Genomic DNA, 20,084 nt, shown 5'->3' on the forward strand with positions numbered 1-20,084 from the left:
GTCGAGAGATCGAGACCATCCTGGTCAACACGGTGAAACCCCGTCTCTACTAAAAATACAAAAAATTAGCTGGGCATGGTGGCGCTTGCCTGTAATCCCAGCTACTCAGGAGGCTGAGGCAGGAGAATTGCTTGAACCCAGGAGGCGGAGGTTGCGGTGAGCCGAGATCGCGCCATTGCACTCCAGCCTGGGTAACAAGAGCGAAACTCCATCTCAAAAAAAAAAGAAAATACAAAAATTAGCTGGGTGTTGTGGCGTGTGCCTATAATTCCAGCTACTCAGGAGGCTTGAAAAATTTTTTCAAGTTATTCTCTTGAACCCAGGAGGCAGAGGTTGCACTGGGCCAGGATCGAGCCACTATACTCCAGACTGGGCAACAGAGCAAGACCCCATCTCAAAAAAAAAAAAAAAAAAAAGAAGAAGAAATTCTACTTTAAACAGAAGTTCGTAAGACAAACTAAAAAATGCTAATTAACAGCTGGGCATGGTAGCTCATGCCTGTAATCCCAGCACTTTGGGAGGCCCAGGCGGGTATATCACCTGAGGTCAGGAGTAAGACCAGCCTGACCAGTATGGTGAAACCCCATCTCTTTTTTTTTTTTTGAGACGGAGTTTCCCTCTTGTTACCCAGGCTGGAGTGCAATGGCGTGATCTCGGCTCACCACAACCTCCACCTCCTGGGTTCAAGCAATTCTCCTGCCTCAGCCTCCCGAGTAGCTAGGGTGACAGGCATGTGCCACCACATCCAGCTAATTTTTGTATTTTTAGTAGAGACAGGGTTTCACCATGTTGACCAGGATGGTCTCAATCTCTTGACCTCGTGATCCACCCGCCTCGGCCTCCCAAAGTGCTGGGATTATAGGCACGAGCCACTGCACCCAGCCCCCATCTCTTAAAAAAACAATAATTTAAAAATTTAGCTGAAAAAATATGCTAAGAAGTAATTCTAATAAATTTAAATGATTTAAAATATATTATCTGTACACTACAAAAAAAAATACCCATTGTTACATACAGACTTTTTCTCAGCTCCTTCTCAAGCAATGGAAGAGCAGAAAAGAAAGAAGGGGTGCTAGTGAGAGAAGGGGGAAGGGAGATTTCTGAAAATGAAGCTCGACAGCCACTACCAGGAAAGTACTGACAAAAGTGGTTTCAAAACTATGGAGCAAGCATCAGCTTCACCTCCATAACACAACACAAGCAAGGCAGAGCTCTACAGGAGCAACACAGCAGCTTCCCAAATGTCAGAAGACACATCTGCTACGGCTGCTCAACTACGACTTCATCAGCACTAAACAAAACCCACATCGTTCATAAAAACACAAGCCCATTCGAAGAAATACAATTTCTAAGATACTCCTGCATGTGTAAGGGATGAATCTCAGAGTTGCCACAAAACTGTTATTGACCCCTTCTTAGCTACCCATTACGCTATTTTCTGATTTATGTATTTTAGAACTTTATTACAGTCACAGTGACATGTGCCTATCTCTGGGTGATATTCCTAACGTCTTATTGGCACAGGTCTTACCACTCCAGTGAGGCTTTTTTGTTTTTTGGGTTTTTGTTTCGTTTCATTTTTGAGGCAGGGTCTTGCTCTGTCACCCGGGCTGGAGTACAGTGGTGCTATCATAGCTCACTGCAACCTTGAACTCCTGGGCTCAAGCGATCCTCCTGCCTTGGCCTCCCAAGTGCTGGGATTACAGGTGTGAGCCACCACACCCAGCCAACTTGTGAAAGAATCTGTATTTTATAATAATTGACCTCACCCTTCATAAACCTTCACTAAGGAGATATAACTGAAAGCTCTCTAGTCTTTATTAAATTCACTTGTATATGTAATTAAACTTCAAGAAAGTTTAATTTTCTTTCCTAGAACAAAGCAATATTTTTTTTTTTTTTAAAAAAGGGCCAAAACCAGGAGAAAGAAGTGCCATCTTGTTTTTTCTCTTCCTCTATTTTCTGTGAAAAACAAAAAATCCCCTAGATAAGAAAACTATAAAGCTGGAATAATACCCAATTGGAGACACAAAACTAAAAGTCAGTTACGGCTTCGTCATTTCGCGATTCCTATTTTGAGTTAAATAACATGAATGAATGCACTGTTTCTTCTTTAGAATGCTTTCCAATAAAGACTTTAAAAGTATAATTATAATTTCCAGTGATTTTCATAATAAAACTGAAGATAAACACCAAGAGGTGGGGGAAGGGAGGCAACAAAAGTCTCAAACGACTCATAAAGGCCTTTTCATGAACCAAACTGAGATGGTGAGTAGGCTCAAGGGCAGGTGGGCTGTGTCTGTAACAGACCATCCAAACCCACCAGAATTGCCATGTTCGCTGTGCTCCCTTTCTCCTTCAGTCTTATTATTTGGAAGGGCTAATAAAGCTGGGCTACAAGCCATACATCCAAAAGACACAAGACTTAATGTTTTGTAAAACTAAAAGCTATTAATATATTAGCAGCCAACAATCCCAGCTGCTAAACAAACACACAACTAAAGACTGTCTACCTGCAATTGTTTAATGTTAAAAGTCCTGCTTACAAGTATTTCTTAGAAAATGTATTTAAAATAGGCAAACTTTATACCAGGTGTCCCCAAACTTTTTACACAGGGGGCCAGTTCACTGTCCCTCAGACCGTTGGAGGGCCGCCGCATACTGTGCTCCTCTCACTGACCACCAATGAAAGAGGTGCCCCTTCCTGAAGTGCAGCAGGGGCTGGATAAATGGCCTCAGGGGGCCGCATGTGGCCTGAGGGCCGTAGTTTGGGGACGCCTGCTTTATACCTTTAAGAAAAGACAGTAACAATGAAAAACTAACATCTGTGTAATGCTTTGCAGAAATTATGAACTATAACTTCTCACTAGATTTTCCTAATAATCTCAGGAAATGGTATAATTATTACCATTATGTTACAGGCCAGTCTGACAGTGTAAATGACTTGCCCCAAGTCGCATAACTGGTAAACTGGTGGTGCCAAGATTTGAACTTAGTTTTGTCTGGCTTCCAAAACTTTTCAACTATACCAGTGCATCCCCCTTATAAATCTTACCTGATAGCTGCCAGATCTCAAACAAATATGGACTTGACTATACGGAGTCAACTGTTGAGACGTACTATCAGAAGAAGGTACAAGAACATCACATGCTTGACAATAGCCAGCTAACCGCTTCTCATCTATGGTACAATGAAGAGATAATGAACCTATCTGTAAAGTAAGAGGTATACACCATTATCCACTCATGTAATATAAACAATAGTCTAGCACCACCTTAGCATGTTTTAACAGTACATGGAAATGCTAACAAATTGCTAATGGAAAGGAAATGTTAATGAAAAATTCGAAATTGGAGGAATCAAAAAACAAAAACATTAAAGGTTTAGAATAGGGGTCAAAAAACCGTTGCTATAGGCCAAATCCAGCCTATGGTCTGTTTTTGTTTGTCCTTTGAGCTAAGAACAATTTCTGTGGGCTGTAAACTACTCAAAGAGGACAAAAAAATACTAAGAATATGCAATAGAGACTGAATGTGGGCCCGAAAGCCTGGAATATTTAGTAGCTGGTCCTTTGCAAAGAATGTTTGCTGAAGCTTGATTTAGCGTTTTCAGGCCTATATACAAAAGTGGACATCATTATCATACCAAGTTGGTATGACCAGACATTAACAAAGAACAAACGGTGTTAAAATTAAAGACAAGTTTAAATGTTTTAAAAGACATATACCAGGCAGAGATTTAAAGGAGAGAGTAGGCTTGGGCAAGGTGGCTCACGCCTGTAATCCCAGCACTTTGGGAGGCTGAGGCGGACAGATCACAAAGCCAGGAGATCGAGGCCATCCTAGCCAACATGGTGAAACACTGTCTCTACTTAAAATACAAAAATTGGCCAGGTGTGGTGGCACATGCCTGTAATCCCAGCTATTCAGGAGGCTGAGGCAGGAGAATTGCTTGAACCAGGGAGTTGGAGGCTGCAGTGAGCCGAGATCATGCCACTGCATTCCAGCCTGGCAAGAGAGTGAGACTCCATCTCAAAAAAAAAAAAAAAAAAAAAGGAGAGAGCAAAGAAAACATAATCATCACTCACCTCTAACAGAAATGCTTCTACCCAGAGGATTTTTTAAAAAAAGTTTACTGGCCGGGCGCGGTGGCTCAAGCTTGTAATCCCAGCACTTTGGGAGGCCGAGGCGGGTGGATCACGAGGTCGAGAGATCGAGACCATCCTGGTCAACATGGTGAAACCCCGTCTCTACTAAAAATACAAAAAATTAGCTGGGCATGGTGGCGCGTGCCTGTAATCCCAGCTACTCAGGAGGCTGAGGCAGGAGAATTGCCTGAACCCAGGAGGCAGAGGTTGCGGTGAGCTGAGATCGCGCCATTGCACTCCAGCCTGGGTAACAAGAGCGAAACTCCGTCTCAAAAAAAAAAAAAAAGTTTAAAAAAATATGAAAGTTTTAAATTTTTGTATCTGAAATGCCACAAAATTAGAAACGTGATGAATTTCCTAGGCAAAGTAAAACGGGGATTTCTAGTGGGTCTAGCTAGAATAACAGAAGCATTTAAACCTCTAGGGCATTTGATCAATATCTCTACTCAGGACAGCAGAGATTGAAGTGGGAATTTTTCCAGGCACCAGGCATATGAAAACCTAGTTGTATACTTCACAATTCAGTCATCTGAATCGTAAAAATAAAAGCACAAATCATAAACACAGTAAAAATGTTTACTCATATTAGGAATTAATGGAAGGCAAGTTTATAAAAGATACCATATTTCACTCATCAAGTTAAAAAAAAATAATGGTTTTTAAACACTCACTGCTAACTGAAGTGCGCTGAGAAATGTACCTGGAAAGTAATTTGGTTTGATAAATTATAGCCTCAAAAAAAAAAAAAAAAAAAAAAAAAAACTACTGACATGGTAATGCTTGTAGAAACTTAAACATACCTGAAATGTGAAGAAAAATTTATGCTTGAATATATAAATACCCACTCTTTGGGATTAATAAATATTATTAATCTCATTAAAGAACCTTTGGAAAAGGCTCATACCTTTGAAATGTCAAAATGCAATGTCATATCATCCAATTATTCCAGAACGACATTAGAAAAAGTTCAGCTTGCCAGGTGCAGTGGCTCACACCTCTAATCCCAGCACTTTGGGAGGCCGAGGTGGGCAGATCAACGAGGTCAGGAGATCGAGACCATCCTGGCCAGCATGGCAAAACCCGTTCTCTACTGAAAAATACAGAAATTAGCTGGGTGTGGTGGTGTGCACCTGTGGTCCCAGCTACTTGTGAGGCTGAGGCAGGAGCATAGTTTGAACCCGGGCGGCGGAGGCTGCAGTGAGCCAAGCTCGCGCCACTGCACTCCAACCTGGCACCTGGCGACAAAGCAAGACTCTGTCTCAAAAAAAAAAAAAGAAAAAAAAAGTTCAGCTTTAGCACGCTTTAGACCCAATTGATATAATTTACAAAGTTATATTTTTATCAATATAAAAGATTCAAGTGTGTATACAGTTTATGGGCCAATAATTCACTAAACTTATAAAAATTAATTTGCCTGAAGTAAACTTTCATTTTTACACAGGCTATCTAACTGTAAGCATTTAACAGAGTGCAATAAAAACATGCAAAAAAAAAAAAAAGATACAAATATTGCAGCTTTATAATAAGCAACCTAAATGCCCAAGCATAAGGGAAATGAAGTCAGAGTACTTCCACATGATACATTTATAATGCCTAGTCAAAGATTTAAGCAAGATAGAGTATTTACAATGAGCTTAACTGTACAAAAACATGTAAATAAAAGAAAAACTGGGAAGAAAATATATTAGATTTCTAAAAGGGGTTATTTTCAGGTTATATTACTACAAATTTTTTAAAACTAGTTTTAGCACTTTCTTGAACATTACAAATAATGAACACATTTTTATCATCAGAAAAATCAAAGCCAAAAAAATATATAGATGTTTTAAAGAACTGCATATTAAGTGCCTATTATGACTGGATTTACCTCTGCAATTAGTTCTTTGGTTCTAAAAAATTTTTCCCTGGCATTTTCATAGACAGCTGAATTTGTGGAGCCTTGCTGGAAGTATGCTGCACCCAAATCATAGCACACCTGAAATAATAATGAACACCAATTTGCTTAATAATTTCTCAGGTACTTAAGAGCTGACAGAACAAAATTCTCTTTATCTCAGGAAAACAAAGAAAAAACACATATTCCAAAGAGCGGTGCTACCATCAATGTTCTTAGTCACAAGCAACATAAACCAACTCTGGTCAATTTAAGCAGAAAACTGATTTACTGACATTTCAGGTTGCCTACAGAATTGTTAGAAAGACTAAAGAATCATGCCGGGCGCGGTGGCTCAAGCCTGTAATCCCAGCACTTTGGGAGGCCGAGGTGGGTGGATCACAAGGTCGAGAGATCGAGACCATCCTGGTCAACAAGGTGAAACCCCATCTCTACTAAAAATACAAAAAATTAGCTGGGCATGGTGGTGTGTGCCTGTAATCCCAGCTACTCAGGAGGCTGAGGCAGGAGAATTGCTTGAATCCAGGAGGCGGAGGTTGCGGTGAGCTGAGATCGCGCCATTGCACTCCAGCCTGGGTAACAAGAGCGAAACTCCGTCTCCAAAAAAAAAAAAAAAGAAAGAAAGACTAAAGAATCCAACTAGAAAAAAGGGCAAGAGAGGCATGCAGTTAAGATGAGAGCCAACACTGGTCTAATGAAGATACCACTGCAGACAATCTCAACACAAGATTCCACAGCTCCTGTCACCTGTAGCCACCAAGACCAGACCCTGAAAGCAGCAGCTCCATTCCCGCAAGTGCTGTCCCTGGAAACCAGATTTTTTTTTTTTTCTTCTGAGACGGAGTTTCACTCTTGTTACCCAGGCTGGAGTGCAATGGCGCGATCTCGGCTCACCGCAACCCCCGCCTCCTGGGTTCAAGCAATCCTCCTTCCTCAGCCTCCTGAGTAGCTGGGATTATAGGCATGCGCCACCATGCCCACTAATTTTTTGTATTTTTAGTAGAGACGGGGTTTCACCATGTTGACCAGGATGGTCTCAATCTCTTGACCTTGTGACCCACCTGCCTCGGCCTCCCAAAGTGCTGGGATTACAAGCTTGAGCCACCGCGCCCGGCCGTGGAAACCAGTTTTTACTGTCACTGTTGCCACTACGTACCACCACAATGGATTCTCCATCACCCTCAATGCTATGACTTACTAGGACTAGCTCCTGATTCAGTCTAAAAGAAGCGTACCCATCTGTTTTGTAAAACTTATGTGATATGCCTGCCCTTGAGCCAGATAAGGCTAGAGAAAGCTAGTACTGGAGTTTTCAGTTTATTTTTTAAGAAGCAGGCTCTGCCTCCTACAAGTCTGAAAAGATCGGAAATTCTTCTAATACAGGAGAAGGAAAAAAAAGCTGGAGAGCCCCTCAAAAGTGAAGGTGGTACACATCTAACATAACATACTGGTTAAATTGAGAAATTTAAACTAGAAAACTTTTCCAGTTGTATGTTTCTATGACAGAAGTTGTATGTAAGATGTGGACAACAGGCAAAAAAGAATTTATATGTTTTTCCAAAAGCTTTCTTAAATTGACACCTGGAATTACCGAATGCAAAACTCAAAAAAGACTCAGATTATTTAGTTCAACTTGGCCATTTTATGGATAAGAATACAAAGGCCCAGAAAGTGACGTGAAAAGCATACAAGTAATGGCAGAGCCCATGTTTGAACTCAGATTCCTAAACGCCTCAAATTTATTCTACACATAGCTGACAGATGAAGTCTTCTTAATCTGACTGATTTAAAAATTCTTTGCTGGGCGCGGTGGCTCATGCCTGTAATCCCAGCACTTTGGGAGGCCAAGGCGGATGGATCACGAGGTCAAGAGATGGAGAGCATACTGGCCAACATGGTGAAGCCCTGTCTCTACTAAAAATACAAAAATTAACTGGGCACGGTGGTACACATCTGTAGTCCCAGCTACTCAGGAGGCTGAGGCAGGAGAATAGCTTGAACTCAGAAGACGAAGGTTGCAGTGAGCCGAGATTACGACACTGTACTCCACCCTGGCGACAGAGTGAGACTCCATCTCAAAAAAAAAAAGAAAAAGTCTTCAATTATTCCCCCAAACAGAAGAAAGTTCAAACTCCTTCTCCTGCTATGTAAGAATCTCAGAATCTGGCCTAATTTCTCTTTCTAAACCTTTCTACCATACTCTATTTTAACCATACCAGTCTTCTGAATTCCCCATTCACATAAGAACCTAGAAATAAGCTTCATTTCACATCCCTTACTCCTTTTATACCACCAAACCAACCTCTGGCAACAGATACTTACTCCTCTTCCAAACTCCTACACCATAATCATGCCTGGTGTTCATCATGAAACCACTCTTTACTGATAGCTTTATAAATATGGTTCTGTGCAATTCAACGAAACCAGGTTAATTCTTTTTAGCCTCTACAACATTGCTTTACACTATTTAGACCACACTACATGTTTGGCTGAATTTTTCTTTCCCTTTTTTTTTTTGTTTTTATTGCAACCTCCTCCTCCTGGGTTCAAGCAATTCTCCTGCCTCAGCATCCCGAGTAGCTGGGATTACAGCTAATTTTTATATTTTTTGTAGAGACAGGATTTCACCACATTAGCCAGGCTGGTCTCAAAACTCCTAACCTCAGGTGATCCTCCCACCTCGGCCATCCTTGGCTGATTTTCATTCTATAGAGTTCATCCTATCTGGATTAAAGGGTGCTAAAAGAGCAAAAAATACACATACACACACACACACACACACACATATTTATTATAGTTATGTATAATCCTGCTTTCTAGGGAAAGATGGACTGCAAAATACCAAAAAGATATTTTCAAGTATTACTCTAGTAACTGACTAGCCACTACAATGAGTTTAGAGGTTAAGAGGCGGTCAACAGATTTATTATAAAAACAAAAAAACCTGATAATGAAGCTGCCCTGAAGGGCACTAAGACCTGGTTTTATTGGGGGAAAAAAATAACAATTTTTCTTTTAAGTCTCAGGTAAATTTTAATAATGTAAAAAACCTACTTTAAATATTATCATGCCAGGAAATGAGTGTTACCATGAATTTGCCTTTCAATAAACAGGAATTGTCACTCAGCTATGTAAGTAAAAGAACAGTTGATAGTTGATCTAGCACATATAGATGTTTTACAGAAGTTCTGTTTTCAGGTTGTATCATCCACCATACTGTGAAAAATCAGAAGTGTTATCAACAACTTTTAAACAAGTTTTGAAAGATCATGAGAAACTATGTACCAGTAACACTACTATACGCGAGTTTCATCAGTGATTTTAAAAGGTTACCACCAAGTATCCTATAATCCCAGTACTTCGGGGGGGCTGAGGTGGGGGAATCCCTTGAGCCCAGGAGTTCGAGACCAGCCTGGGGAACACAGGGAGATTCTATCTCTATAAATAAAATTTTAAAGAAAAAAAAAGGTTACCAAGTCTCAATACTTCATTACTCCCACTCCTGCTGTAAACTCGAGCTCATCGGGCCTTAAATAAATGATTACCTTTAGCTCTGGAAACAGCTCATCTATACAGGCACCTTCCCAAAACTGTCGTAACTATTTTTATACCTTGCCAGAAAAGGAATTAGTGATAAAGAAGCCATGCCAACTCATACGACTGAAGAAAGAGAATACAATTTAGAAGGCATGATTCTAGTAGCCCTCTCTAGGAAATTGCTGAATACTTTAATATCTCTATTTTACTCAAGGTTCTATGCTAGAAAGTAAGACACAGAACATAATAAAAAAAAAAAAAATTAAAAAAATTTAAAAAAAGATGTCAAAGAGTTTATAATCCAGTAGGGAAAAAAGAAGACATAAATACATCAAGTAATATCCAACAATAGGCATCAACTGAAAGCTGTGAAATGAATTAGGGGCCCAGAGTTAGATAAAGTGGGCAAACTTAAGATCCCTGAAAAGCTAGACAGCGTCTCCTAAGGTCTAGATTTTTCAAAGTCCAGCACGTTATTAGTTTTTGTTTTCTTTTGTTCTGATTACATTTCTCATAATATGAATGAACTGCAAATCAATTATATGTAACTATATTCTCAGTACTTAAACTCTGTCTCCTAAATACAATCAGGAAACTATTTCAGAGACAATAGATCACATAAAATTTCCCTTCCATTTCTTTCAGAAAAATGTCAAATCTTATAAATGTATAAATACAATGCAGCTTTAATAGCATCTTAAGAGACAAAAGCAGAAATAAATTCTAATTAAAAACAGGAGGATAACTTCATATAAGATTTTCCAAAAAATTGCCATACATTAATTAAACATCAAACAAATACCTGGCACTGCATTTCTTCAGTTCTGACTTTCAATCCAGCAGTAGAACTCTCAGTTTCTCCATTTACCATGCCTGGTTCCATGGCCAATAAATCTAGAGTTCTCATCGTATGGACGTAAAGATCCTTGTTTAATTTTAGGGCTGCCTCTAGTACCAAAATAGAATCAGCAGCTTGTTCTTTCAGCTACAAAAATCAATAAATAAATTAAAATACAAAAATAGCAATTGATATTAGACAGAGTATTATGTACAGTATATTTAGTAGCTCAGTACACTAAGCTATTAAAACAAATTTAACACAGCAAGAGTACAATTAAATTTGTTGAAATAAAGTTACCTTAAATCAAAGAAAATAAGTTCCTACTGTGAGATTAGAAAATATGAAAAACAGGAAAGACTGGTATATTTTTTCTGTAGAAAAAGTTAATGCTTTAGGCTAGGTGCAGTGGCTCACACCTATAATCCCAACGCCTTGGGAGACCAAGCGAGGTAGGGGGATCATTCGAGGCCAGGAGTTCGAGACCTGCCTAGCCAACATGGAGAAATCCCATTTCAACTAAAACTACAAAAATTAGCTGGGCGTGTTATTGCACATGTGTAATCCCAGCTACTTGGGAGGCTGAGGCATGAGAATTGCTTGAATCCAAGAAGCAGAGGTTGCAGTGAGCTAAGATTGTGCCACTGCACTCCAGCATGGGTGACAGAATAATACTCTGTCTAAAAAAGAAAGAAAAGCTAATCCTTTGAAGATTTAGCTGGACAGACTGGCTCACGTATGTACTCCCAGCACTTTGGGGGTCTGAGGTGGGTGAATCGCTTGAGTCCAGAAGTTTGAGACCTGACTGAACAACATGGCAAAATCCCATCTCTACAAAAAATACAAAAAGTAGCCAAACGTGGTGGCACATGCTAGTAGTCCCAGATACTGAGAACACTGAGGTGGGAGGATCGCTTGAGGCCAGGAGGTGGAGGCCGCAATGAGCCAAGATCAGGCCACTCTGCACTCCAGCCTGGGCAACAGAGTCAGACCCTGTCTAAAAAAAGATTTGCACTATTCCACTTAATTTATTCAAGAAACGTTTGCGTGCTTCAATGTGCCAGCCATTTTATTACGAACTAGGTAACAAAACTTCCACATTCAAAATAATAGAGCATATTTGCTATACAAGCAAATACAGATCATTTCTTACCTTTTTCTCTCCTTGCCCAGCCCCTATACCTCACATGGTAATCTGGAACACTGTAGGTGTTAATTACAGAGATCGTTTCTAAATTATAGAAACTCTCAGGTTTCTAATTTTCCATTATGTAGATCAATTTAAAAATAACTGCTAGGCCCGGTGCAGTGGCTCACGCCTATAATTCCAACACTTTGGGAGGCCAAGGCGAGCAGATCACTTGAGGTCATGTGTTCGAGACCAGCCTGGCCAACAGGGTAAAACCCCGTCTCTACTAAAAGTACAAAAAATTAGCTGGGCACGGTGGCACAGGCCTATAGTCCCAGCTACTCTGGAGGATGAGGCAGGAGAATTGCTTGAACCTCGGAGGCAGAGGTTGCAGTGAGCCAAGACTGCATCACTGTCACTTCAGCCCGGGTGGCAGGGCAAGACACTGTCTCAAAAAAAATTAAAATTAAAAACTGCTGTAACTTACTATAAAAGTAATTTTTAAAATATAAAGTATATATGTTTGTCAGAGTTTTTGAAAAATACAAAAGAATGTAAAGACATCACCTGTAAAATCATTTTTTTTTTTTTTTTTTTTTTTTTTTTTTAGACGGAGTTTCGCTCTTGTTACCCAGGCTGGAGTGCAATGGCGCCATCTCGGCTCACCACAACCTCCGCCTCCTGGGTTCAGGCAATTCTCCTGCCTCAGCCTCCTGAGTAGCTGGGATTACAGGCACGCGCCACCATGCTCAGCTCATTTTTTGTATGTTTTTTTTTTTTTTTGAGACGGAGTTTCGCTTTTGTTACCCAGGCTGGAGTGCAATGGCACGATCTCAACTCACCACAACCTCCGACTCCTGGGTTCAAGCAATTCTCCTGCCTCAGCCTCCCGAGTAGCTGGGACTACACGCATGCACCACCATGCCCAGTTAATTTTTTTTTTTTTTGTATTTTTAGTAGAGACGGGGTTTCACTATGTTGACCAGGATGGTCTCGATCTCTTGACCTCGTGATCCACCCGTCTCAGCCCCACAAAGTGCTGGGATTATAGGCGTGAGCTACCGCGCCCGGCCCAAAATCAGTTTCTCATATGAACTAATGTATCATGAAATAGTCAAAAATAGAAACAAATAGCAGTAAAGTACTCTACTATTAGAATTGAAAGTCTATGTGTGATTTAGAATAATACCTATATCCTAATAGTAAAAACCTTAATGTCACTGTACTTAGACCTTCTCAACTCTTGTGTCCCCCCAGATTTGAAGATGCATCTCTGAGGTCCCCAACCCCTAGGCCACGTACTGGTATCAGGAACCAGGCTGCAGAGCAGGAAGTGAGGAGCAGGTAAGCAAGAGAAGCTTCATCTGTAAACAAGAGAAGCTTCATCTATAAACAAGAGAAGCTTAATCTATATTCACAGCTGCTCCCCATCGCTCACATTACGACCTGAGCAACATCTCCTATCAGATCAATGGGGTCATTAGATTCTCATCGGAGCACAACCCTATCGTGAACTACACATGTGAGGGATCCATGCTGCACCCTACTTATGAGAATTAATGCCTGATGAGCTGTCACTGTTTCCCACCACCCCAGGAAAACAAGCTCAGGGTTTCCACTGATTCTAAGTGAGCTGGATAATTATTTCCTTATATATTACAATGTAATAATAATGCAAAATAACATACACAATAAATGTAATGTGTTTGAATCATCCTGAAACCACCCCCACCCTGCCCCCCATTCAGTTTCCTGGAAATTGTCTTCCCCAAAACCAGTCCCTGGTGCCAAAAAGGCTGGGGACTGCTGCTCTAAAATTGTTCCTGAAATGCTACTGTGCAACAGATGCCAGTACTTACCACTTTCAAAATGTTTTCTGTTAGCTCTTTTTCCTGTTGCATTTGATTCATACTAAAGAAAAACAATTGAAAACAAAAGTATTAAGTTACTCTCAAGACTAAAAAAAATCTAATGAGCATCATTCTTGAAAGTCAGGTTCAGTTTAAATAAGACTGTTTTTAAGTCAGGTTCAGTTTAAATAAGACTGTTTTTTTTTTGTTTTTTTTTTTTTGTTTTTTTTTTTTTGAGACGGAGTTTCGCTCTTGTTACCCAGGCTGGAGTGCAATGGCGCGATCTCGGCTCGCCGCAACCTCCGCCTCCTGGGTTCAGGCAATTCTCCTGCCTCAGCCTCCTGAGTAGCTGGGATTACAGGCACGTGCCACCATGCCCAGCTAATTTTTTGTATTTTTAGTAGAGACGGGGTTTCACCATGTTGACCAGGTTGGTCTCGATCTCTCGACCTTGTGATCCACCCGCCTCGGCCTCCCAAAGTGCTGGGATTACAGGCTTGAACCACCACGCCCGGCCCAAGACTGTTTTTAATGTTATTTATTTTCATGTTTGGAAAAAACCTCAACTATTATGATGCTCCTTAACTTACCAGTATTTTCTCATTTACTTTGTTTGGGTTTTCTGCTTGCTTTTCAGACAGGGTCTCCCTGTCACCCAGGCTGGAATGCAGTGCCACAATCACTGCAACTTCAACCTCCTGGGCTCAAGTAATCCTCCCACCTCAACCTCCCAAAGTGTTAGGATAACAGGTGTGAGCCACAGCACCCAGCCTCATTTACTCAATTTAAGAGCAAAACTTAACAAAAGCTCATTCATATCAAGTTAGAAACTATGCTTTCTAGCTCCAAATTTGGGTAAGCTGCCACATGGAAATTAAGATCAGGTTTAAAACTCCATCCTTCTCCACTCCCACAGCTTCACATGACTAGCCTTAAAAATAAAAAATTTGGCCGGGCGCGGTGGCTCAAGCCTGTAATCCCAGCACTTTGGGAGGCCGAGGCGGGTGGATCACGAGGTCAAGAGATGGAGACCACCCCGGTCAACATGGTGAAACCCCGTCTCTACTAAAAATACAAAAAATTAGCTGGGCATGGTGGCGCATGCCTGTAATCCCAGCTACTCAAGAGGCTGAGGCAGGAGAATTGCCTGAACCCAGGAGGCAGAGGTTGTGGTGAGCCGAGATCGTGCCGTTGCACTCCAGCCTGGGTAACAAGAGCAAAACTCCATCTCAAAAAAAAAATAAAATAAAATTTTAAATTTTAAAAAAGAAAACCTCCAATCAACTATTATAATTGTACTCTAATATTTATATATATTAATTTCCCCACACAGAAATGTATCTTCTTCAAGACAATTTAATTAAATGAAAAAAAAAATCAGGCTGGGTGCCATGGCTCACACCTGTAATCCCAGAACCTCGGGAGGCCGAGGGAGGTGCATCACCTGAGATCAGGAGTTCAACACCAGCCTGGCCTACATGGCAAAATCCGATCTCTACTAAAAAATACAAAAATGAGCTGGGCGTGGTGGCAAACACCCACACTCCCAGCTACTCAGGAGCCTGAGATGGGAGAATCACTTGAACCCAGGAGGCAGAGGCTGCAGTGAGTTGAGATCGTACCAGTACACTCCAGCCTGGGCAACAGAGCGAGTCTCCATCTCAAAAAACAAAACAAAACAAAACCTTAATGCTTTCAGATAAATGGCACAATTCCCAAAGTGCTTTCCTTCTCAGAGCTCTGTATCTAGCACACTACCTGACTCTCTAGTCCTTCTAACCCCTTCAAACAAACCTTCACATAGGCCTTCTGCCCTCCTCCTCTTATTCTACTTCTTACAACAGGTTATTAAAAACTTGCGAACATTTTAAAGACTCTAATGAAAAAAGTGCCAGGAAGGGTCATAGCTGCCAACTTACACACTTAACTGAGGGGGTCCAGGTTTTGCCTGTTTGACTGGAAAACTACTTTGAACAATCGTCCTAATTGCCCTGAAGAAACGACAGGAAAAAGAAAATAGATTATAAATGTCATTTCAATTATTTCTTCAAGTACTCCTCAGGTTTGTATAAATTATCTGAAGCATTAAATGGCACGTGGTAAATCCTTCATAAGTCATCCACATTTTTATTAGACTGCTTTTCATTTATGCAGTCACGAATTTTCTCCATCATCAAACTCACAGTTCCCAAGATCTAAGAAATCTCTGCAGCAGAATGGGTCCATTAAAAGCATACCCCTAAAAGCCACAGTGCAATGAAACAGAGGTTGCCCAGCACCTTCTGGGTTTACGAAAACATTTACCATCTATTGTAGAGAAGTATAGCCATGGCAGTGGTTGGAGGTAAAGTGGCCAGATCCATGTCTACATGCTTCGTCCCAGGAGGAACTTTACTGACGCAGAGTAGTTCATTTAGTAGCATATTCAACACTGGAACAGACAAACTTAAAAGAAGCAAAAGGTACACGTTTGCATGTAAACTGCGAAAGAAACACAAAATACACACAATTCCATATCCTCACTGAAAATAGCTACATTTTCAAGGAACTACATCTTCGGGTTTACCAAATATGGAAAGATGTTAAGAACTTTTTATTATGAAAAAACTTAAAAAAGTAGACAGAATACTGCCAGGTATGGTGGCTCACACCTATAATCCCAGCAATTTGGGAGGCTGAGGCAGGTGGATCACCTATGTTGGGAGTTCAAGATCAACCTGACCAATATGGAGAAACCCCATCTCTACTAAAAATACAAAACTTGGACCAGGCGCGGTGGCTCACACCTGTAATCCCAGCACTTTGGGAGGCCAAGGCGGGTGAATCATGAGGTCAAGAGATCGAGACCATCCTGGTCAACATGGTGATACCCTGTCTCTACTAAAAATATAAAAAATTAGCTGGGCATGGCATGTGCCTGTAATCCCAGCTACTCAGGAGGCTGAGGCAGGAGAATGGCCTGAACCCAGCAGGCGGAGTTTGCAGTGAGCCGCGATCACGCCATTGCACTCCAGCTCAGGTAACAGCAGCAAAACTGTCTCAAGAAAAAAAAAAAAAAAATAGAAAACTTAGCCAGGTGTGGTGACACACACCTATAATCCCAGTTACTCAGGAGGCTGAGGCAGGAGAATCGCTTGAACCTCGGAGGCAAAGGTTGCGGTGAGCCAAGATCGCGCAATTGCACTCCAGCCTGGGTAACAAGAGCGAAACTCCGTCTCAAAAAAAAAAAAAAAAGAAAAAGTAGACAGAATATAATGATATAATGAACTCCTACATAACCATCATTTAGCAATTATCATCTGATGGCCAATCTTATTTAATCTCTACTCTTAACCACTTCCCAAATCATTTTGTCCATAAATATTTCAGAATATATCTCAAAATTCACTCTTAACACAATCACAATATTAATTTCACATCTAAAAAATGTAGACTTGCTTACTGTCAAACAGCCTATCAGTGTTCAATTTTCCAGCTGCCTCACACATGCCATACTTCTTTGTACTCACTGGTATCTGCTGATGTCTCTTCAGTCTATCACATATGGGTTCCCCCTCAGATTAAAAATACATTTAAAAAATTCTAATATTTAGCCGGGCACGGTGGCTCACGCCTGTAATCCTAGCACTTTGGGAGGCCAAGGTGGGTGGATCACCTGGGGTCAGGAGTTCAAGACCAGCCTGGCCATCATGGTGAAACCCCATCTTTAAAAAAAAAAAAAAAATTCTAATATTTAATGCTGAAGAATGTGGTTAAAAAGGGGGGTTTTTGGCCGGGCGCGGTGGCTCAAGCCTGTAATCCCAGCACTTTGGGAGGCCGAGGCGGGTGGATAACAAGGTCGAGAGTTCGAGACCATCCTGGTCGACATGGTGAAACCCTGTCTCTACTAAAAATACAAAAAATTAGCTGGGCATGGTGGCGTGTGCCTGTAATCCCAGCTACTCGGGAGGCTGAGGCAGGAGAATTGCCTGAACCCAGGAGGCGGAGGTTGCAGTGAGCCGAGATCGCGCCATTGCACTCCAGCCGGGGCAACAAGAGCGAAACTCCGTCTCAAAAAAAAGAAAAAGAAAACAAACCTCTCCCATCCGTAATTATTTCCTATTTTCTGAATACTTCCCAACTTCCTATAAAGTATTTAATTGTGCTGAGGAGATGAAAATAAATCATTTTCTAACCACAGGCTTGAAAGTATTTTTAAGCAAATAAGCACTGATTCTAGATCAGCGGTTTTAATAGGAGATAGTGATTTATGACCAGTAAAATTAACTCAATTATTCAATAGCAAATCATCCATAATACTACACAACATCTATCCTTAATTTTTATTCATTGTCTTCAGATAAGTCAATTGAGAAATTTACAACAGTTTAGGTGTAGATCACCCAGGCTGGACAACCTCAGCCTCCCAGGTTCAAGCAATTCTCATGCCTCAGCCTCTCAAGTTGCTGGGATTTCAGGCACCCACCACCACACCTGGCTGGAAATGGGGTTTCACCTTGATGGCCAGGATGATCTGGAACTCCTGACCTCAAGTAATCCGTTTGCCTTGGCCTCCCAAAGTGCTTGGGATTATAGGCATGGTGCCACAGTGCCCAGCCTGTAATTTTTAAGAGCCAATATCATAAAAGCATATATAGAAATAAAAGATATTTAAATAGTACTTCAAATGAAATTTCACTGAAATCTCATGTACCTTTTCTCTAATATGTCTAAGTCCCACTTCAAATGTGCAGCAACTTTAAGAGCAAGTAGTTTTAAAATACGATTTCTCTTGTTATCAGGTGGAGGTTGAACTTGGTTTTGTTCATTAACTGAAGGTTTGGAAGCCTGTTCCAAAAACTGAACTATAAGTTGAACTGGTGCAGGATCTAGGATTTAAAAGAATATAAATTCTTAAATTTAAGTTTTAATTATGAAGATACAAAAGTGTTGTTTTTTGTTTTTTTTTTTTTTTTTTGCCCCAAAAGGAATCCAAACAGCTGTGCTGTTATAACGACCAAGAAATGCCATATGTAAAAAGTGCACTTGTGAGTTAAAGGGGAAGATCAGGAAGAGTGGTAAGGGGGAAGAAAGGGTAACAGGTCACTGTGAAAGCAAGCAAAAAAAAGCACCTCACAGCGTAGCACATGATAGTTACAGATTTCTGGTTCTGCAAATAACCACTGCCAATTAGAAGAATGAGATACAAGCATTAGAACTATTATTTTGACACTTAATTAGGGGGACCTCCGTCAAGTTACCTCTGCACCTGTTTCCTCCAATGCAAAATAGAGGCTATTATCTACTTCACATGATCATTATGAAGACTGAATTAAAGGAGGTAACAGATGTGAACAATTAAGCACAGTGCATGGCACCCTGTAAGCACTCAACAAGTACCTTTCAAAAGGAACGAATCAGGGCATTACACAGCTGGCAAAACTGCCTAAGTACGCTAACTACTTACCCAGTGGTCTCTATCAGTTAACGCCAGTCTATGAGACTGAATAAGCCATATATAGATTTGAATTTAGCAAAATGCTATCCGAGGAACTTACCTTTTCGTGCCAATACCTTTTTTGAGAATGCCTGGAGTCTTCCTCCTTCCCTAATCACAACCATTTAACTGGGCTATTAATCATTACCATCAGTATAAAAAACCATCTTGCAAAAGAGCAGTAGTTCCTGCTTTAAAATATTTTCTTTTTATTTACAACCCAACTTCGGAATAACTAAGAGTCAATAAAAGTCCTTCATTGAAAAACAAAATGTTTAAGAACCTAATAACTAGCGTCAGAATCAGCATCCAACAGCTGATTCTCCCCATTTCCCTGAATTTATTCCGCTTGGGGTTCAGTGACAGAGGGGTCCAGTCCGCCTCCCCGACCCAAGCAACCACAGGACCCGCCTCGCCGGCTCAAAACCCCAACAGTAAAAAGGTAAATCGTAAAAAAGGACCGAAGGGTTTGGGCTGACAGCGCCAAGCCCGCCCCTCCAGGGGCAGGAGAGCCTTTGTTTCCAGCTTTTCTTTGACCCTCCATCCACTTGGGCATGTTTTAGGCAAGCGAAGAGCTCCACCGGAGCTGGGCTCCCTTGCGCGCCTGCCAGGCCGCGGCTTCGGTGGCCGAGAAAGCGGGGAAGGGAGCGAGGCCGGGCGGACAGCGCCGGTGGCGGCGTCCCGCTCCCCAGGTGCAGACGCCGCGCTCACCCGGGCAGGGCTTGCGCAGATGTTTCTCCAACAGTGACTCCTCCAGCAGGAACTCAAACCAGCAGGTCTGCGGCGGGGTGCAGGGCCGGCTGGAGGTGGCCGCCTCCCGGTCCGCCGCCTCCGCGCTCATCCTGCCCCCGCCGCCGCTACCACCAGGGCCGCTTCCCGGCTCCAACCTGACACTTGGATGCGGGCCTGGGCCTGCGGTCAGCGGAACCCGGCCGGAGAGAGGCCACGCTCCAAACGCCCCGGAAACTCACACAACCCAAGATGGCGGCGCGGGCTAGCCGGAGCAGCGATCCAGGATCTGCCTCCTCGCGCCACCGCCGCCCCTTCGGACCAATCATTGTTAGGGTTGGAGAAGAAGGGGGCGTGACTAACCCCCGAACCACGCCTCCTCACGGTTGCCATAGGAGACGGCAACGCGTGAAGCCGGGTCGCGGTGGTGGTAGTTCCCTGTTTCCTGATAGTTCCCCAGAGAGGAAATGAGACAACCTCATCT

At 41.8% G+C, this 20,084-nt stretch overlaps 1 protein-coding gene across 2 annotated transcripts in view; it reads right to left on the reverse strand.

Annotated features, from left to right (window-relative positions):
* The window catches only part of INTS8 (integrator complex subunit 8), a 79,162-nt gene extending 59,281 nt beyond the window's left edge, over window positions 1-19,881 (reverse strand). The window contains exons 1-8 of one of the 2 annotated variants that reach the window (XM_074386847.1): window positions 19,583-19,881; window positions 18,089-18,263; window positions 15,700-15,840; window positions 15,315-15,386; window positions 13,405-13,456; window positions 10,381-10,563; window positions 6,015-6,122; window positions 3,056-3,211 (exon numbers count right to left, since the gene is read on the reverse strand). In XM_074386847.1, coding sequence (XP_074242948.1) covers window positions 3,056-3,211; window positions 6,015-6,122; window positions 10,381-10,563; window positions 13,405-13,456; window positions 15,315-15,386; window positions 15,700-15,840; window positions 18,089-18,263; window positions 19,583-19,712 — 1,017 coding nt within the window. In that variant the 5' untranslated portion in view covers window positions 19,713-19,881. The remainder of the gene's footprint in view (window positions 1-3,055; window positions 3,212-6,014; window positions 6,123-10,380; window positions 10,564-13,404; window positions 13,457-15,314; window positions 15,387-15,699; window positions 15,841-18,088; window positions 18,264-19,582) is intronic. The other variant, XM_003938753.4, reaches the window with a different exon arrangement.
* Between the last annotated feature and the right edge of the window lie 203 nt (window positions 19,882-20,084).

Source organism: Saimiri boliviensis, chromosome 15 (assembly GCF_048565385.1).
Source record: "Saimiri boliviensis isolate mSaiBol1 chromosome 15, mSaiBol1.pri, whole genome shotgun sequence".
In the NCBI taxonomy this organism is placed as follows: domain Eukaryota; kingdom Metazoa; phylum Chordata; class Mammalia; order Primates; family Cebidae; genus Saimiri; species Saimiri boliviensis.